Raw genomic sequence first — 18,844 nt, forward strand, 5'->3', positions numbered from 1 at the left:
TAAACATCATTTGGGGCAAATTCTCCTAAGTTAAAAGCATAATTAAGTTTAATTTCAGTGGAAAATTGTTAATTCATTCCAGAGCCCCAAATTTAAGCACTGAGTTAAAATAACACAAAATTCCTTTAAAAGTAGGCACACAGTTATTCCAGGTTTTAATGTTATCTGTCATAAACTGACATAATAAGACAGGCTCGCTTTTATTAACTTACATCTGTCTACCTACACTGCTTCAAGTCCTTTGTGTCTCTTACATATTATACACCTAAATTTCTGCTTATAAATTATGCACTTGATAATCAGTGTATGTTACTTGAGTCTTTCATCCAAGAATCCATCAGAAAACATAGGATAGAATTAAAAAGTCTACAAAAATAATGTTAATAAAGCACCAAGATTGCCACCACAGGAAACGAGCAAACCAGGAGTAAATCAATGAGACATGCTTTTTTTTTTTTTAAGTGGAGTATAGTTGTTTTACAATGTTGTGTTAGTTTCTACTGTACAGCAAAGTAGAGTTCCCTGTGCTATATAGCAGGTTCTCATTATTTATCTATTTTAGGCATATTAGTGTATATAAGTTAATCCCAATCTCCCAATTCATCCCATCCCCCTTTTCCCCCCTTGGTGTCCATACGTTTGTTCTCTACCTTGCAAACTGGTTCATCTGTACCATTTTTCTAGATTCCACAAATATGCTTTAATATACAATATTTGTTTTTCTCTTTCTGACTTACTTCACTCTGTATGACAGTCTCTAGGTCCATCCACGTCTCTACAAATGACCCAATTTCGTTCCTTTTTATGGCTGAGTAATATTCTGCTGTATATATGTACCACATCTTCTTTATCCATTCGTCTGTCGATGGACATTTAGATTGCTTCCATGACCTGGCTATTGTAAATAGTGCTGCAGTGAACATTGGGGTGCATGTGTCTTTTTGAATTATGGTTTTCTTTGGGTATATGCCCAGTAGTGGGATTGCTGGGTTATATGGTAATTCTATTTTTAGTTTTTTAAGGACCCTCCGTACTGTTCTTTATAGTGGCTGTATCAATTTACATTCCCACCAACAGCCTAAGAGGGTTTCCTTTTCTCCACACCGTCTCCAGCATTTATTATTTGTAGATTTTCTGATGATGCCCATTCTAACTGGTGTGAGGTAATACCTCATAGTAGTTCTGATTTGCATTTCAGTGAGACATGATATTGATCCCTCCATCCCCCTCTGTCCTCACTGAAGCTCCTTTAAGGAGAAAGATTCTTAGGGGCGGGGCAGAGGTCTCCCTTTCCCCAAGAGGGATCAAAGGCTATACACACCTCTCCAAGTATGCTGGGGAAACTCAGAGAAGGGAAAGACTTAATCTTTCATGGTTCTGTTGGATACAGACACCTGTCTCCATCCTATCAGGCCTGTAGGTGACTTGTATCTTGGGGGTGTCATAAGAGACCTTTGAGTGCTTAAAGAAACACCACCAGTGGCTCCTGTAGCCCTCAGACAACTGCCAAGAGCTCTTCAAAATGAGGCTACTCACTATGTATGTGCACCCTGAGGGCATTTTCCCCGCAATGGGAATCGTCCAATTAGAAAAGGTGGTGTGAAAATTTGTCCCTGATTTCAGCTGAAGTGACCGACGACACCACCTCGGCTCTGGAAGGCATTCAGGGCAGCCTCAGCTCACAGGCCAGGGTTGTTATGGATGACAGAATCTGCCTAGGCTTCCTCCTTACAGGAGAAAGTGGGGTCTGCAGTCACTAATACACCCTGCCCATCTGGATTAATGCCTCGGGCCAAGAGGAAAGGTCAATATGGAGACTTAAGGGGAAAGCCACGTGGCTTTCTAGAGTACAATTCCATCATGGTTGGTGGGATTTGTTCAGCTGGTGGGATCCTGGACCCTGGGGTACATGGTTGAGTCAATACTGTAGGAGAGTTTCATCCTGCAGCTTGAGGTCCCGTTCACAGTTGGCTTAATTAACTGCTGTGTGAATCAAACGAAATGCATTTGGCTGGCCTGTCAGTCAGATGTATTAGATCAGGAATAAATTCTTCTAAACCCTTTGCATGATTCTTTCCAAAAAACTATTCTATCTCTCTCGTTTGTGGGTTTTACTTCCCTCGGTTCGTTTTCTGCCTTCTTTGTATCCCTCCCTCTTCTTGTCCTAAGTCTTCCGTAGACTCTGGAGCTGTCCTCCAAGATAGCCTTCTGGGGCTGGGAGGATCTGAATGGGGCCACTGTCATGAACAAGGGGCAGGGACCACCCATCAGTAAAGTGACTCAGGGCATACATATACAATTATGTTTATTAGGGAGAAACTACCAGCAGAGAAGCCACAGAGCACACCTAGAGGTGGGCTCAGGCCTGGCACAGATGGACTGGGCACATGTGAGAAGGTTCCAGAAGCACCACACCCCTGTAATGCCCTTCATTTTATAGGCTGAATGGAAACACTTGGACAATTATGAAATTATGAAATCTTCCTGGTCAGGAAGTGCCCTTGTAAAAAGAAGCCTCTGAGCTTAGCCACTGACATCAGCCTGTTTTATGTGGACTAATTCAGACAAGCTGAGCTAGTTCTCTGCTAAAAGGGGGAGGAAGTAAGCCTGGGGTGACAACTGTTCAGTCTCCTCTGCCCTGCTGTGAATGGGGTATTGTTGAGGAGTTTCTCATAGAGCAGTGTGCTTGTGCAAACCCTCCGTTCAATTCATCCAACAGATAAGTTTCGTGTCTCATAACATATAGTGTTGTTCCAGATCCTAGGGCTGTACCAGATGCCAAGGTTTCTGCCTTCACATTCAGCCTCTGAGCCCCCTGAGGTGGGTCCTGGGTCTTTCTGGCCCTAACTTATCTTACCCTTTCCCCATAGCCATACTGTGTAGCTGGAACCTTCCTTTCATGGTCTTCTCCCGTTGCCTTTCTCAAGTTCTCCCAAAGCTGGTCTCCAGCCTAGTGGATGCATTATCCTGGTGACCTTTCCATAGATTAGAGAAGAGCAAGCAGGATCTGCTCATTTCCAAGGAACAACAACTAGGACTATTCAGATCTCTGAGAGGACACCAAGCCACTGGGGAAGAATGGATTGAGAGCTGAGTTTCAAGGCCTGATTCATCCCCTAAGGCTCTTTTTTGACCTTAAACAAACGAACCCTATGTCATACATCTGTTATTTTCAAGGACTAAACAAGGTTCCAAAAACACATGTTTTTCCTAGAAGAGAATTCCATTGGAGCTTTAAAAGTGATGAGTTACATCCATATAGGCAGACATGACAAGCTGATTTTATGATCAATCCTAAAAGAGGAATTTCATTCTGCTTACATTGCTGTGCTTTACAAAAACACTAAACTAAAACACACCAATCAATAAAAATTTCTTCAGGGCATATTCAGCCTGGGAATAGGATAGAGCCCCACCCAGTCAGCAACACTTGGGTATTTCCAAGGAGAGACATCCCTTTTTAATACTCAGAGATGAGACATTCACAGACTGTTTCACCTGCCAGCACACCCATAATACCTCTCCCTATGGAAATGGGACCTCCAAGTCCAAAACCTCTTCTTCCCACTCATCACCTCCTTGACCATGAATTCGTCATTCTTTCTGCTGGGTGGAGACCAGCATGGAATCAGCCAAGATTTCTGCCAAGTCTCTATCCCCCATTTCGAAGACCAGATAGACATCAGAACAGAGGGTCCTAAGATAACCACTTTTACAGTATCTAAAAAGTGTCCTGAGGAGGTAGTGCTCCAGAATATCTGAGCAGTGACCTGGGAATAGAATTCCTTCTGTGTTTCACACTCCATTTAAAAAGTACCACTTCCACCAAGCTTTCTGAGTGACCTACAACCCATCAACCCAGCTCCCTTGTACCCACCCTGCGTGAGCCATCGTTCATGGAAAGGGGGCAGCAACTGCCTGGAGGAGGTGACCTTGGGGAGGGTGGGAGACTCTGACCTTCGCTTATAAATTAAGCAGTATAAAGATGATAAGTTTTAATTGTGTTAAAATTACTGTGACCCTTGAACTAGGGTGTAGTGGTCTGATTCTAAACCTTGTGAATTTTGAAGGTAGAACTGGCAGGATTTGTGAGTGGCTTAGATGGAAGGTTTAAGAGAAGGAAAGGAGATGGGGTGACTACGTTTTAATCTGAGTAACAGGATGAATGGGGCAACATTTATGGAAATAATGAGATTGGGGGGTGGTGGAAGATGGGGGTGGGGGTGGAGAAGCCTTCTGGAAAAATCTTAGAAGAAGGAATGCTTTGATTTTGAAATTTTAAATGTAAGAACAGCCTTTAAGTGCACTCACTTGAAGCCCATTTGTAATTCTAGAAATTATCATTCTTAGAAGCTTAGCAATCTATTCAGTTGTTTTGCACCACCATTTGCACCATCTGTTTGCCTACCATAACTTACTATGTGTCAGGCACTGTATTTTACTTATGAGGAAGATAATTATTAACTGTATTATAAAGATGAGGAAACTGAAGCTCACATCTTAAATAACTTGACTAAGGTTACCTAGCCAGAATTATGCACAGTAGAATTCTCTTTCTGTATAGTTAATATGTTATATGGAAAGTTAGCCCAACACAGTAGGGGCTTTCTGGCTTCAAAACAAACAGCACCAGCTCCCTGCTCCCTGTGGAATATGTGCTCCCCCATCCAGTAGCTTCCTGATCACTAAATCCTTTATCCAGTGAGTGCATAGTACTTAACTTGCTGAGCAAGGAGAATCTAAGAGAGATGTCTTTGAAAAATTCTTGGACTCCTGTTGGAGTATATTTATGATGACCACATTTCTTCACCAAAAATGGTGACACGGGATCAGATATTGGCAGCACATTTGAAATCGGGACTGCTCTGGAGACCCCAGGTTATGAGGCTGCCCTTGAGATAGAACTGGGAGCAGGTTTTTTTGCAGAATTTAGTCCTTGAGTTGAGTGGATTCTGGGTGCTCTCCTCCCAGTAAGTAACCCAGTACCTAACTTCTCAGACTGATGCTTTCCCCTAGAGGTGTAACTTGGCATTCTAGAACATTGCTCACATCTGGGGCCTCAGGTCCCAGCAGACTTTACAGGTGATGTGGGAGGCCCTGTCTCTAAAGAACAGCCCCATTCCCTGATGCAGACTCTGAAATCTCCTTTTAATCCATATTATTTGTAACCTTCTTTGTGAATAAGAGAAATGTGCAGGCAGCTTAAAAGAGGGAATTTATCCCTGGTGGTGCAGTGGTTGGGAATCCGCCTGCCAGTGCAGGGGACACGGGTTTGAGCCCTGCTCCGAGACGATCCCACATGCCACAGAGCAATTAAGCCCATGCAGCACAACTACTGAGCCTGCACACCACAACTACTAAAGCCCATGTGCCTAGAGCCCATGCTCAGCAACAAGAGAAGCCATCACAAGAAGAAGCCCGTGCACTGCAGCAGAGTAGCCTCCGCTCTCTGCAACTAGAGAAAGCTCGTGTGTAGCAATGAAGACCCAAAGCAGCCAAAAATAAATAAATAAATCTATTTAAAATTTTTTTAAATAAATGTATTTAAAATTTTTTAAATAAATAAATTTATTTAAAAAATTTTAAGTAAATAAACTTTTAAATAAATTATTTAAAAATAAATAAAGTCCCTTATTTATTTATTTATTTTTGGCTGCGTTGGGTCTTCATTGCTACACGCTGGCTTTCTCTAGTTGGGGCGAGCGGGGCTACTCTTTGTTGCAGTGCCCAGGCTTCTCATTGCTGTGGCTTCTCTTGTTGCGGAGCACGGGCTCTAGGTGCGCAGGCTTCAGTAGTTGTGGCTTGTGGTCTCTAGAGCGCAGGGTCAGTAGTTGTGGTGCACGGGCTTAGTTGCTCCGTGGCATGTGGGATCTTCCCGGACCAGGGCTAGAACCCCTGTCCCCTGCATTAGCAGGCAGATTCCCAACCACTGGGCCCCGAAGGAAGCCCCAGTAAGGGAATTTATTATTCAGATGCAGCAGTACCTCGGGGAGCCCAAGTTGGGAAAGCGGCCAGACCCTGAGAAGGACCAGAATTGGGAGTGGAAGACTGCCAAGAACCATGGAGGGTGCTTTTGTCACCCCTATGTTTTTCACCAGGTGTCTACTTCCCTCTCATTTCCTAGCAGTTAGGCTTTCCAGTCTGAGGGCAGTGGTGGCCCCTGGAGCTCTCAGATCTCCATGGTATTAGTTCAGATGCTTGGAAGGAAATGGATTCTTCCTTGGCCCCACCCCACCCTGGGGAAATGTCCGCTGGATCTGTGCCATTCTCTCTTCTGAACCCGAGTCAGGACAGGATTTTGTGGTACAAGCGTGGCTGTTGTGGGGACCACAGATCTGGAGAGGAATAGCCAGAAAGAAACTTCTTTGAGTTTAGCTCTGGGCAGACACTGCTCAGAACAGTTAAGGGTGGAAGCGTGACTGGGTTCCAACAGGAGGTCTGTTGAGGTCCTGTGGGTGTTTGCCATTTGGTCATGGTCCCCTTGGATCTATGGGGACTAATTATTTTCTACTCAGTACACTCTTCACTTTTTATTTGAGAAACTGATCCCCATTCCATGTAGGCCTGGTGGGAATCATACAGTATTTGTTCCTTCATGACTGGCTTATTCCACTTAGCCTAATGTCCTCAAGATTTATCCATATTGTAGCATGTGTCAGACATCCCTTCCTTTTTAAGGCTGCATAATGTTCCATTGTATGGATATACCACATTTTGCTTATCCATTCATTCATTGATGGATACTTGGGTTGCTTCCACCTTTTGGCTATTGTGAATAATGCTGCTATGAGCATAAGTGTACAAACATCACTTCAAGATCCTGCTTTCAGTTTTTTGGGTGTATACACAGAAGTGGAATTGCTGGATCATATGATAATTCTATGTTTAATTTTCTGAGGAACTGATATATTTTTTCCACAACAATTGCACCATTTTACATTCCCACTAATAGTGCACAGGCTTTCAATATCTCCACATCCTCACCAACACTTCTTATTTTCTGTATTTTTTGATAGTAGCCATCTTATGGGTGTGAGGTGGTATCTCATTGTAATTTTGATTTGCATTTCCCTAATGATTAATGACGTTGAGCACATTTTCATGTGCTTATTGGCCACTAGCATATTTTCTTTGGAGATTTATATTGAATTTCTACGTAAATATGTCTACTCAAATGCATTATCCATTTTTTAATTAAGTTGTTTATTTTTTGTTGTTGAGTTCTAGGAGTTCTTTATATGTTCTGGATATGAATCCCTTATCAGGTGTATGATTTGTAAATGATTTCTCCCATTCCATGGGTTGCCTTTTCACTCTGTCGATTGTGTTCTGTGATGTAGAGAAGTTTTTAATTTTGATGTAGTCCAATTTATCTATTTTTATTTGTTATCATATCCAAGTCAAAGCCAAGAAATCATTGTCAAGTTCAATGTCATAAAGTTTCCCCCTGTTTTCCTCTAAGATTTTTATAGTTTTAGCCCTTATGTTTAGGTCTTTGATCCATTTTGAGTTTATTTTTGTAAATGGTATAAGGTATGTGTCCAACTTCATTCTTTTCCATGTGGGTATCCAGTTTTCCCAGCACTATTTGCTAAAAAGACTGTCCTTTCCCTATTGAATGGTCTTCCCACCCTTGTTGAAAATCATCTGACCACATATGCAAGAGTTTATTTCTTGGCTCTCTATTCTATTCCATTGGCCTATGTGTGCAGCACCACATTGTTTTGATTATTTTAGCTTTGTAGAAAGTTTTGAAGTCAGCAAATATGAGACCTCCAACTGTCTTCTTCTTTTCCAAGATTGTTTTGGTTATTTGGAGTTCCTTGAGATTCCATGTGAATTTTAGGGCAAGTTTTTCTATTTCTGTAAAAATCACCATTGGGATTTTGATTGGATTGCATTGAATCTGTAGATTGCTTTGGGTGGTATTGACATCTTAACAATATTAAATTTTCCAATCTGTAAACATGGGATGTCTTTCCATTTATTTGCATCTTTAATTTCCTTCAGCAGTGTTTTGTAGCATTCAGTGTACAAGTCTTTTGCCTCTTTGGTTAATTCCTAAGTATTTTATTCTTTTTGATGCTATTACAAGTGGAATTTTTTTCATAATCTTTTTCAGATATTTCATTGTTGGTGTATTAGAAATGCAATAATACATTTTGTTTTGTGTGTTTATTTTGTATCCTGCAACTTTTCTGATTTCATTTATTATTAGTTCTAACAGTTTCTTTTGTATGTGTATGTAATCTTTAGGGTTATCTGTATATAAGATCATGTCATCTGTGAACAGAGATAAACCTTTTATTTTCTTTTCCTTGCCTAATTGCTCTGGCTAGACGTTCAGTACTATGTTGAATAGAAATCGTGAAAGTGGGCATTCTCTTCTTTTGGGACTCCAGTGACACAAATTTCAGATCTTCTGTTATTGTCCCACAGGTCCTGACACTCTGTATCTTTCTTTTTTTTTTTTTAAAGAAAACTATTTTCTCTTTCTCGTTCAAATTAGATAATTTTATTAACTATCTGAAACTTCACTGATCCTTTTTTCTGTATTTTCCATTTTGCTGTTGAGCTCATCCAGTGTTATTTTTGTTGTTTGTTTATTTTGGTTATCGTAGCATTCATTTCTGAAAGTTCCATTCAGTTCTTCTTTATATCTTTTGTTTCTTTGCTGATATTTTTACTTTCTCCATTTGCTTAAAGAGTGCTTGTAGTTGCTTGTTGAAGCATTTATATAACTGCTTTAAAATCCTTGTCATATAATTTCAACGCCTGTGTCATCTCAGTACTAAGTGTCTGTTGAGTATCCTTTCTCATTTGAGTTGAGATTTTCTTGGCTCTTGGTATGAGTCATTTTGGACTATATCCTGGACATTTTGAGTACAAGGCTAGGAGACTCTCCTTTTTATGTATCTGTTTTAATAGGCAGTCAATCTATTTATGTTAAGAACACATGTCCTGGCCCACTTTTGTGGGCTACACTTTAAATGTCAATTACTTTTCAAAGCCTTTGCTTTTGTGGTCTGTTGCTTGTGTGCTACCCAGAGGCCAATTTGAAACCTATGGTATTCCACACCATAGTTCAGCTCTCAAAGTTTTTGCTGTTTGAGCCTGGTCAATTTTATAAATGGGATGTGTCCAGGACTTGATACATAGTTTGAAAGCATCCCATTCTGCTATGGACTGAATTGTGTCCTCCCTGCCCCTCAAACCTTACCCTGCCCCAAATTTATATGCTGAAGCCCTAATCCTTCATGTGATGGTATTTGGAAATGAGGCCTTTGGGGGGTAATTAGGTTTAGATAAGGTCATGCAGGTGGGGCCCTTGTGATGGGATTAGTGTCCTTATAAGAAGAGACACCAGAGAGCTTGTTCTCTCTGTCCCTCTCTCCCCCTCTCCCTCTCTCCCTTTCTCTCTTTCTCTCTCCTCATACCATGTGAGGACACAGTGAGAAGCGGCCATCTACAAGACAGGAAAGAGCTCTCACCAGAAACCGACCATGCTGCCGCTTTGATCTTTGACCTCAAGCCTCTAGTACTGTGAGAAAAGGCACTCATGCTTCTCTCCCTGTCTCTTTCCCCCCAGTCGCTGCTGCCAGGGCACTGAGGACTTAGTGTAGGCCTTCTTACCTCTTGGGAGGCATCTGCAGAACCTCCTGGCTGGCCTTCCCACCTTTGTCCTTGCATCTTTCTGTGCAAAGTAATCCTCCTGAACCATGGCCACTGTGGCTCTCCCCTGGCCAACACCCTTCAATGGCTTCCTGTGCCCTTGGGAAAAGCTCATACTCTCATCCAGCAAGGCCCTGAATGCTGATTTCTGCAGATTCAGCTCTTGCTACACCTTCTTCTTACTCCCATTCTAGCTTAGCTAAATGTATTCCCTCAAGGCACCCAGGACCTGAGCCCTGAATCTTGCCTTCACTGGATCATGCTTACTTGGGTTTAACTACCCTGTTCTTAAGAAGCCCTCCCTAGACCAGAATGGGTCCCACATCAGGTGGACACCTTTGCCTGCTGTGGCTCCCAGTGCTATTTAGTCCCTCACACTTATTGCCTTGGCTTTTCTGCCATCTTCCCTAGACTGTAGCCTCCAGAGTCATCACTTCTGGTTTACTCTGCTGTATTTGGTCGTACAGCACAGTGCCAGGTATGCGGTGGATGAATTAATGCACAACGAATCTTCACATGCATTATCTGCCTCACTTGACTGCATTTAGATTCCAGCAGCAGCGTTTTGCGGTTCATGATGGGAGGCCTTTTCTTCTGAGAGCCTCTCAGCCTGAAAGCTCTGTCTTTTCTTCTCCTTCTACTTAATTCCTATTTCCCTCTTATACCCAACAAAAATTCCTCTTTCATCAATCTCAAAAGAACCCAGCTGGGATTCATGGTTTATTAGTTGAATTGAATCCCAGGTTGAATGAGAGACCATAGCAGGAAGCAGGGCTCCAAGCCCTGTTTCCTGGATCATATGAGTGTGGAATCTGAGGAAATGCTCCCCCAACTCTTCTTGCCTCCTGGTGGCTCCCATCTGGGCTCCCTGGGGATGTGGATGGAAGCACTTTAGGGCACATCAGGGCATTTAGAGGACTGGAACACCACACTTGCTCTGTTCAGAATTGCATCTGCCTTGCTCTCTGTGTCTCCTGGTAACACTGCCCCTTAAATATGTAAGGCTTTGCAGGCACTGCCTACAACCATTAAGTACTTTACAGCATGTATCTCTCTGCTCCTTTGCCCTGGTTGGGAAAGGTTGCACCAGGCCTAGGTACAGTTTGCACTTTTAGAAGCAGCAACCCTGTATGGGGACCTGAGAGATGGCTGGGCAGTGACAGTGATATTTCAAAGTCCAGAATCTATGTGACAAGCACTTTGTTGGGGTGGCCAGATATACTTTAGCTGAGCTGACAGAGAGCCAACCAGTGCCAGCATGTGGAGATTTAAAAGAAAGCAACAAAATGAAGAGCATGTGTACCAGTGATGGCATGGCAACCAAGTTTTATTAAAATTATCCCGATCTTATTGAATGGTTCTACGTAAACATGTTTTTGAATAAGCCTATTAAATTCATGTGAAGAAAAATAATATTAGATCAGTTAATTTGTAAACCTTATTTTAAGGACTATTTACAATATTTTTATTTCTGCAGATAGGTGCATTTCTCTTCTCATAAAAAGAAAACAAGAGAAAGGATTACATGGTGCTGTTTCCTAGGAGAAATGTGGAGCAAAACTAATGTGCGATGATTAAAGTATGACCGTGAAAATCATCCCCCCTCATGTGCTTAGAATTTCAAATATTGGGATTTCAAAATTAGAAGATAATTATATGGAAATAAAGTATGCTGCATGGAGCTTTGCTGTTAGATAATCTCGTCTTTAGACACATTGGGGATAATATTCTGGTCCCCATGCAGAGAGAACTGCCTTGGCTAATAATTCCCACTCAGCAGTGGGGAAGGATTCACAGGTAAATCCCCACAGGATTTACAGGTGGGGGAAACAATAGTATGGGATCTGTATGGTGTAGCAAAGGGACTCAGGGATTTGCACTGGCTTGTCCTGGCAGAGTGACCTCAGTGCTTTGTATCCTCTTGTGTCAGTGAAGCTCTTGGCCAACATTGGCCCGCTTTTCTGTCTCATCTGAATTGTTCCGCAGTCTCAGCTTTGTTTCCAGTTTCTGCTTCCATTCTTCTCTGAGCCTGAAAATAGAAACAAAATATACACAAATGGAGTATTCATCTCCATGGCTTTTGGTTCAGGGACGCTTCCTTCCTTTTTATTCTGAAGGTGTCTGTGTATGCATGTGTGTGCATGCATGTGTTCAGGTTTTAAAAGGTATGCAGAAGACTTGCAAATTTAAATATATACATATTTGAACTCTCACTTCTGTTTGAGCACTATTCTAGTCTTAATTCTCTGAAATTTCCCTTGAAAGTGCAATATCTTTAAAGTACAGGAGGGGGGAAAAAACTTCAATCTAGAATTATTTACGCAGCAAAGCTATCTTTCAAAAACAGAGGTGAGATAAAGTTGTTTTCAGATATGCAAAAACTGGAAGAATTCACTACCAGCAGACTGTCACATATGACATGTTAAAGGAAGTCCTTCAAACAGATGGAAAAATGATACCACATGGAAATCTGCACAGTGGAACGAAGAGCACCTGGAAGGACATCTGTGTGTGTGCGTATTAATGATTTTTTTTTCTTACTATTTAAATCTCTTTAAAAGATAGTCAGTGGTTCATGGGAATTCCCTGGCGGTCCAGTGGTTGGGACTCTGCGCTCCCACTGCAGGGGGCACGAGTTCTATCCCTGGTCAGTGAACTAGGATCCCTCAAGCCGCACGGCACAGCCAAAAAAAAAAAAAAAAGATAATCAGTTCAAAGCAAAACTGTTAATGATGTAATATGGCGTTTATAACATATGTGGAAGTCAAATTGTACTCTGTATAATAACACAAAGACCAGGAGCAGAGAGATGGGACTATATGATTGTAAGGTTCTTACCCTCTACAGGAAATAATGTATCACTTGAAGGTAGACAGTGATAAGTTAAAGATGTATATGTAAATGTTAAAGCAACCACTAAAATAACACACAGAGATATAGTTAAAAAGCCAAAAGAGGAGATTAAATGGAATCATTAAAAATATTTAATTCAAAAGTAGGCAGAAAAAGAAAGGGAATAAATAAATGTTGAGAGAAAAAGGTGACAAATAACAAGATGGTAGATTTAAACCCAATCATACCAATTAATGTTAATGACATAAGTAATCCAATTGAAATGCAAAGGTTGACAGATTGCATTAAAAAATATCCAAATATATGTTGCCTATAAGAAATTCATTTTAAATATGAAGACATAAATAGGTTAAAAGTAAAAAGATGGAAAAATATCCCATCTTAACCCTAATCAACGAAGGCTGGAGTGGTTATATTAACAACAGACAAGGTAGAGTTCATAGCAAAGAATATTACCAAAGAGAAAGAGGGTTGTTTTGTAATAAACGGTTTAATTCATCAAGAGTATATAATAATCCTAAACATTTATGTACCTAATACAGAGCTTCAAAATACATGAAACAAAATGTGATAGGTCTGTAAAGAGAAATAGATCTGCAAATCTTCAGTACCCATATTTCAAGCATCAGTAAAACAGACAAGAAATCAGTAAGGATATAGTTGAACAACACTATCAACCTACTGCTCCCCACTAATTAAAGGCAGTAACTCCCTAACATCCCTCTTCTGTCAGTGTTTGTTTCTCTATGATAAAAATAACAAGGAGGAAACTGAGGCACAGGGAGACTTGCTACTCATCCAGAGGGCTCTTCCTTTGGCAACTTGCTGCTGCTATATTCAATCCTGGATTAAGTGGGAGTGTGGAGGAGGCAGGGAACCTGACATTTGTGAGCCCTGACCTTGGGCCCTGCCCCATGCTGGGTGCTTTAGGCACATTTTCTTTTTTTTTTTTTTAAGTTTTTTTTGATGTGGACCTTTTTTTTTTTTTTTTTTGCGGTATGCGGGCCTCTCACTGCTGTGGCCCCTCCCATTGCAGAGCACAGGCTCCAGACGCACAGGCTCAGCGGCCATGGCTCACGGGCCTAGCCGCTCTGCGGCATGTGGGACCTTCCCGGACCAGGGCACGAACCCGCGTCCCCTGCATCAGCAGGCGGACTCTCAACCACTGCGCCACCAGGGAAGCCCTGATGTGGACCATTTTTAAAGTCTTTATTGAATTTGTTACAATATTGCTTTTGTTTTATGTTTTGGTTTTTTGGCCACAAGGCATGTGGGATCTTAGCTCCCGGACCAGGGATCAAACCTGCACCCCCTGCATTGGAAGGCAAAGTCTTAACCAGTGGACCATCAGGGAAGTCTCTAGGTACATTTTCTTATTCAAGCCTCAGAGCAACCTAATGAACCAGAACTGTCTTCTACAATTTATGAAGGGACAACATGGAGTAGTGGTGAGGAGCAGAGAGTCTCTGGAGCCAGACTGCCCAGGTTCAGATTAGAAGAGGCAGGAGAAGGATAAATAAGAAGTTAGAGCTTTGCAACCCCACCAACCAAAAGTGTCTTTCCTGCAGTCTTTTTTATGTGCATGGAGAGATCCTGCACACATATATTTTAATGTTTTAATAAACCACAGTTTGTTTCAGAGCTTATTTTATTCACCCCTTGGCTTACTCCTTGCTTAGAGACAAGGTTTTTGCATCTTCCGCAGGTCAGTTTCACTCCACCTGAGGCCTTCTGTGTACTGCCCTGGGGGACACACACGTGGCACAGGCCTCAGTGTGGCCTCTGGTGTGCAGCATGCTGAGTGGCCTGGCCTCGGGGGAGGAAGATGGCAGGGACTTCCCAGATGACTGGCCACCTGACTCAGCTTCTCTGAGAATCCCTGGACAAGATGCCCTAACACAACGCCTCAGCAGGTAGGACAGTCTGCTTTTTCTTGCCTGTGGCCAGGAATATGGCTGAGCAGGTCTCTGCATGTAGAAGAGGCTGGGTTTGCCTCTAGGGCTCAGGACGGGGTTTTGGAAGGTAACAGTGAATATAACTCTTGTGAGTTCATGCATGTTCTCAGCCTAGCAACCATGGACTGACAGTATGGAGTCACAGGCCCTGCCGTTGGGCCAGCACACACCTGTCCCACCAGCAACTGGCTACACACTAGCTGTGGTCTTAGTGAAGAGACAGTGGCTGAGCTGTTCCCTATGAGGGGGTAGACAGCCCAACCTGTCTTTCCCTGTGTTCTGTGGGTGACCCCCTGCAGTCATCGAGAGGCAGTATGTGTGAGTGTGGTGAGGTGCCACTGTTTCCAGAGACAGCAACCCTGGTCTGCTCATGTGAGTTACTGCTCTCCACTCGACTTGCTTGGCTAGAACAGGGATGCACACCAGAGGGCTGAGAGCCCATTGGCCCTCCTCCTAGAACCACGCAGGACATCCTGTGTCTTGACCCAAACGAGCACTGAGAATTAATTGGTCATTGTCTCCTTTGCTTGATTGCCCTTCATGGATACATCTGCTGATCTGCTCCCCAAATTTAGTGTAACCCTCACACACTAGAAATGGTGACAGAGAGGAGAGATTTTTCTGTTTATACAGATAAGAACTAGAGTGTACATTTGTTAGCTTAGAAGAATTTATTATTTTTATTTATTTATTTTTTGCCGGCACGTGGCATGTGGGATCTCAGTTCCCCTACCAGGGATTGAACCTGCATCCCCTGCAGTGGAAACATGGAGTCACCAGGGAAGTCCTAAAGAATTTTTAAAATTACTGCCCATAACCATAGATGGTGACAGGACCATATGCATGGAAAATCAAAATAATTATGTCCTCTAGGATGCCCATCTAGCATTCCTCTGGGGAAATCAATTTTGCTTTTAAAAAACAGACAAGTGTGGGGCTCCCCTGGTGGCGCAGTGGTTGAGAGTCCGCCTGCTGAGGCAGGGGACACGGGTTCGTGCCCCGGTCCGGGAAGATCCCACATGCCGCGGAGCGGCTAGGCCCGTGAGCCATGGCCTCTGAGCCTGCGCGTCTGGAGCCTGTGCTCCGCAATGGGAGAGGCCACAACAGTGAGAGCCCCGCACAACGCAAAAAAAAAAAAAAAACCCCCCAAAAAAAACAAACAAAAACAGACAAGTGTGGGTATGATGTGTCCATGTGGGTTCATGGACTGTAACAGATGCACCTCTCTGGTGGGGCATGTTGCTGGTAGGGGAGGCTGTGTGTGGCGGGGGAGGGGGTGTATGAAAGCTCTCTACTTTCTGCTCAGTTTTGCTGTGAGCCTAAAACTGCCCTAAAAATTAAAGTCTATTTTTAAAAATTAATTATCAATAATAAAAAATAGACAAGCCACATACTTTCCCAGTGCACTTCTTCCCAGGCGATGCTCTTCTGATTCTCGGTAGTAAGTCTGTTTGCCAATTTCTCTTTCCCAGAAGCGTTTGAGCTCGTCACAGGTGTTCCGGCAGAAGACCTCCCGGCGGACGTACTGATTGTTCATCCCCTGAAAAAGAAAATATCAGCCGAACCCCCGTAGAACACGCTCTCTTGGACTCTGGAAGGTACAGGCCCTGCTATTTACCTGAGGGAGACCCAGGTCAAGCACAGGACCTCACGGGGAGGTACACTGGTTTGTTGACAGGATCCAGGGATGTGAAGGCAGAAGCTCTCTGCTGGAGCCTGGCGTGTCTCAGGCACCCAGCAAATAGCTCTGTCCTTCCTTCCTCCTTACAGATGAACGGCCCCTTGGCTTTTTATCAGCAAGTAGTGTGTGACAGGCATTTTATGTCTTTAGTTATCACCACATCCCCATGAGTCAACATTCCCTTCCTCATTTTAAAGGTGAGACATTTGAGGAGTGATAGAATTTGCTTGTGGTCCCACAACTGTAACTGGCAGAAGCAGGCTGCACACTTCTGAATGTTTTCAAGCCCTTTACTAAAGAGGTTTGTCACAGAAAATGGTCCCAACATCTGACACAACCGAGCAAGCAGCTTTGAGGTTTGTGCGTGCCTGTGTGTGTGCACACGCTTGTGTGTGAAATCATACATATCAGATACTCAAAAATGGTCCCTTTTTTACATGAAGAAACCCCTGCCCAACTCCTAGACCTTGGTTGGTCTAGCAGACAGGTCAAAAGCAGGGGCTAGAGGGTGAGAGTGGGTGCGGGGAAAGGAGTTAGTGGGCTACTGGAAATGTCCAGGGAGGAGCTATGACCAGGTGGTAGAGGCAAGGGTAATGAAGGCATTCTGGAGGTGGTCAGCGCCACGTGGTAAACAAAGGTGAGGGATGTCAGCGGAGCTGCACTGGCTGTGCCTGTGCAAAGATGGGCACCCAGAGGAGGAGGGCCATGCAGAGTGACCTTGAGCAGTGCTGGACAGAGTTTGAGTTGCCTGGGCGTTAACATCCAAGGGGAAGTACTGAAGGGGCTTCTGGACACCTGGGTCTGGAATCAGCATGAAGGTCTGGATCACAGCTCTCTCAGAGGGACTGACAAGGGCAGTGGGGCAGGGTGGAAGCAGAGGGGTTTGAAGCCAGACATTCGCTGCAGACCTATTTGTCCATTAACTTGATGCACCCTCTGTTTGACAGTAAGTTCTCCAGGCCTCAGACTCCTCATCTTTAAAATTTCTCTGAAGATTAAATTTGATCATGAATATTCAATTGTTCCGCAGTTTAGAACTTTTGTAGTTCTAAAACCTCATACTGTATAGGATATAGTGTAATCATTAACAATAAGTAATCATCACAACCTCCCCCAACTTTCTTTCTATAGACATGAAATAATTCTACTTCTCTTTTCTTTCTGGATCAGTGTCTATTGACCTTGGCTGACCTTGGAATCGCTTGGAGAGCTTTACAAAAAACAAATGCCGGTCCCCAGGGAGTCTGATTTCATCAGCCTGGGATGTCAGGATTTTTAAAAGCGTCCCCCGTGATTCTAATGTGCAGCCAAGGTGAGAACTCTGTCTTTGATCCTGTCCTCTTGTGCGATGGGTCAGAGCTGGCCCCACGGACGCTGAGGTAGTGAGGGCTGAGCATAGGGATGTCACAGCAACAGCCATCTTGCAAGGTAAGCACTATTCCGCAGGTTAGAAAGTTGAGTAGCAATTTGGCTTTATCGAGGTCATACAGCTGGTAAGGGGGGCAGCTGTCGTAATCAGGGCCCAGGCCCCACCCACTGCCCCCAGCTGTCCCCTAGGGAGGAGGAAAGTGACTTTCTTAACCCCTGGAAGTGCTCAGTGATCTCATACTTTCCTGGCAAAAGAGCAGAGATCCAACTGACCTTGCAGTAAGCCCTCAGAGTTGTTAGGAAATGTGATTATCCTATGTTTTATTTAAATATATTAAAGCATGTACTGGTACTCAATAAATGTTTATTGAATTGAATAAATGCCCCCCTGTCTCCAAGTTATCTTTATCCTGAAGAGCTGGCCTGGAAGTGGCAGTGGTCCCTGTGGTAGTGCTTCAGGCATTGAGGGAAAGTCTGTGGGGCCAGTGAGGGGAACCTTGGAGTCACCTGGCCTGGTCTGACGGCTTTGGGGTGCTTCCTAGGGGCAGGGACACGCAGGACGAGTGGGTGGGTAGGAGCACCCAGGATGCAGGAAGTGGACTGTGCAGAGGCCTGTGGTGAGAGCCCCACAGAACCAGAGTGACAGAAGCAGTTGGGGTGGCCTGGGGTCGAGGTGAGGGAGGGGAATGACTGCAAAGGGGCCTGGGGAACCTTTTAAGGTTGTGGAAATGTTCTGTATCTTGCTTCTCATGATGGTTAAACAACTGTATACAATTGCCAAAACTTATCAAACTGTACATCTAAAGCAGGTGGATTTTATTACACACAAGTTATGCCTAAATAAACGTAGAAAGGGACTTCCCTGGTGGTCCAGTGGGTAAGACTCCATGCTCCCAATGCAGGGGACCTGGGTTCGATACCTGGTCGGGGAACTAGATCCTGCATGCATGCTGCAACTAAGAAGTCCTCATGCTGCAACAAAAAGATCCCGTGTGCTGCAACTAAGATCCGGTGCAGCAAAAATAGAAGAAATAAAATAAATAAATATTATAAAAATAAAATAAAATAAGCGTAGAGAAAAATTATCTTCTGTCTTTGGACTGGAGATTCATCCAAGCTCCCCAGCTCTAACCTCCTGGGAGACCCAGCATCTCATTGTTAGGGTTTAGCCCATTCCTTCACGGGTAATACATGTTTCTGGGAGCATTGTGTTTTCTGGCTTCTAAAATGTGGACAACTACCTTGCAGAAATGTGATGAGGAAGATGTCAATAGTTGGAAAGCCCTTTGGAAACAAAGGGGATTGTCCTTGATAA

The 18,844-nt window shown here is 43.4% G+C and overlaps 1 protein-coding gene across 2 annotated transcripts; it reads right to left on the reverse strand.

Annotated features, from left to right (window-relative positions):
* Window positions 1–10,960: 10,960 nt before the first annotated feature.
* Window positions 10,961–17,011, reverse strand: FAM240A (family with sequence similarity 240 member A). Of its 2 annotated transcripts, XM_049716325.1 has the most exons (3): window positions 16,099–17,011; window positions 15,875–16,020; window positions 10,961–11,701 (listed from the first exon to the last, which is right to left on the reverse strand). In XM_049716325.1, exons 2-3 carry the CDS (start codon window positions 16,015–16,017, stop codon window positions 11,599–11,601), a joined length of 246 nt encoding a protein of 81 aa, XP_049572282.1. In that variant the 5' UTR covers window positions 16,018–16,020; window positions 16,099–17,011; the 3' UTR covers window positions 10,961–11,598. The 2 variants fall into 2 exon arrangements, with proteins under 2 accessions (XP_049572282.1, XP_012393709.3); XM_012538255.3 differs by lacking the exon at window positions 16,099–17,011 and having other exon boundaries at window positions 15,875–16,083.
* Between the last annotated feature and the right edge of the window lie 1,833 nt (window positions 17,012–18,844).

This window comes from Orcinus orca, chromosome 10 (assembly GCF_937001465.1).
Source record: "Orcinus orca chromosome 10, mOrcOrc1.1, whole genome shotgun sequence".
NCBI classification, from domain to species: domain Eukaryota; kingdom Metazoa; phylum Chordata; class Mammalia; order Artiodactyla; family Delphinidae; genus Orcinus; species Orcinus orca.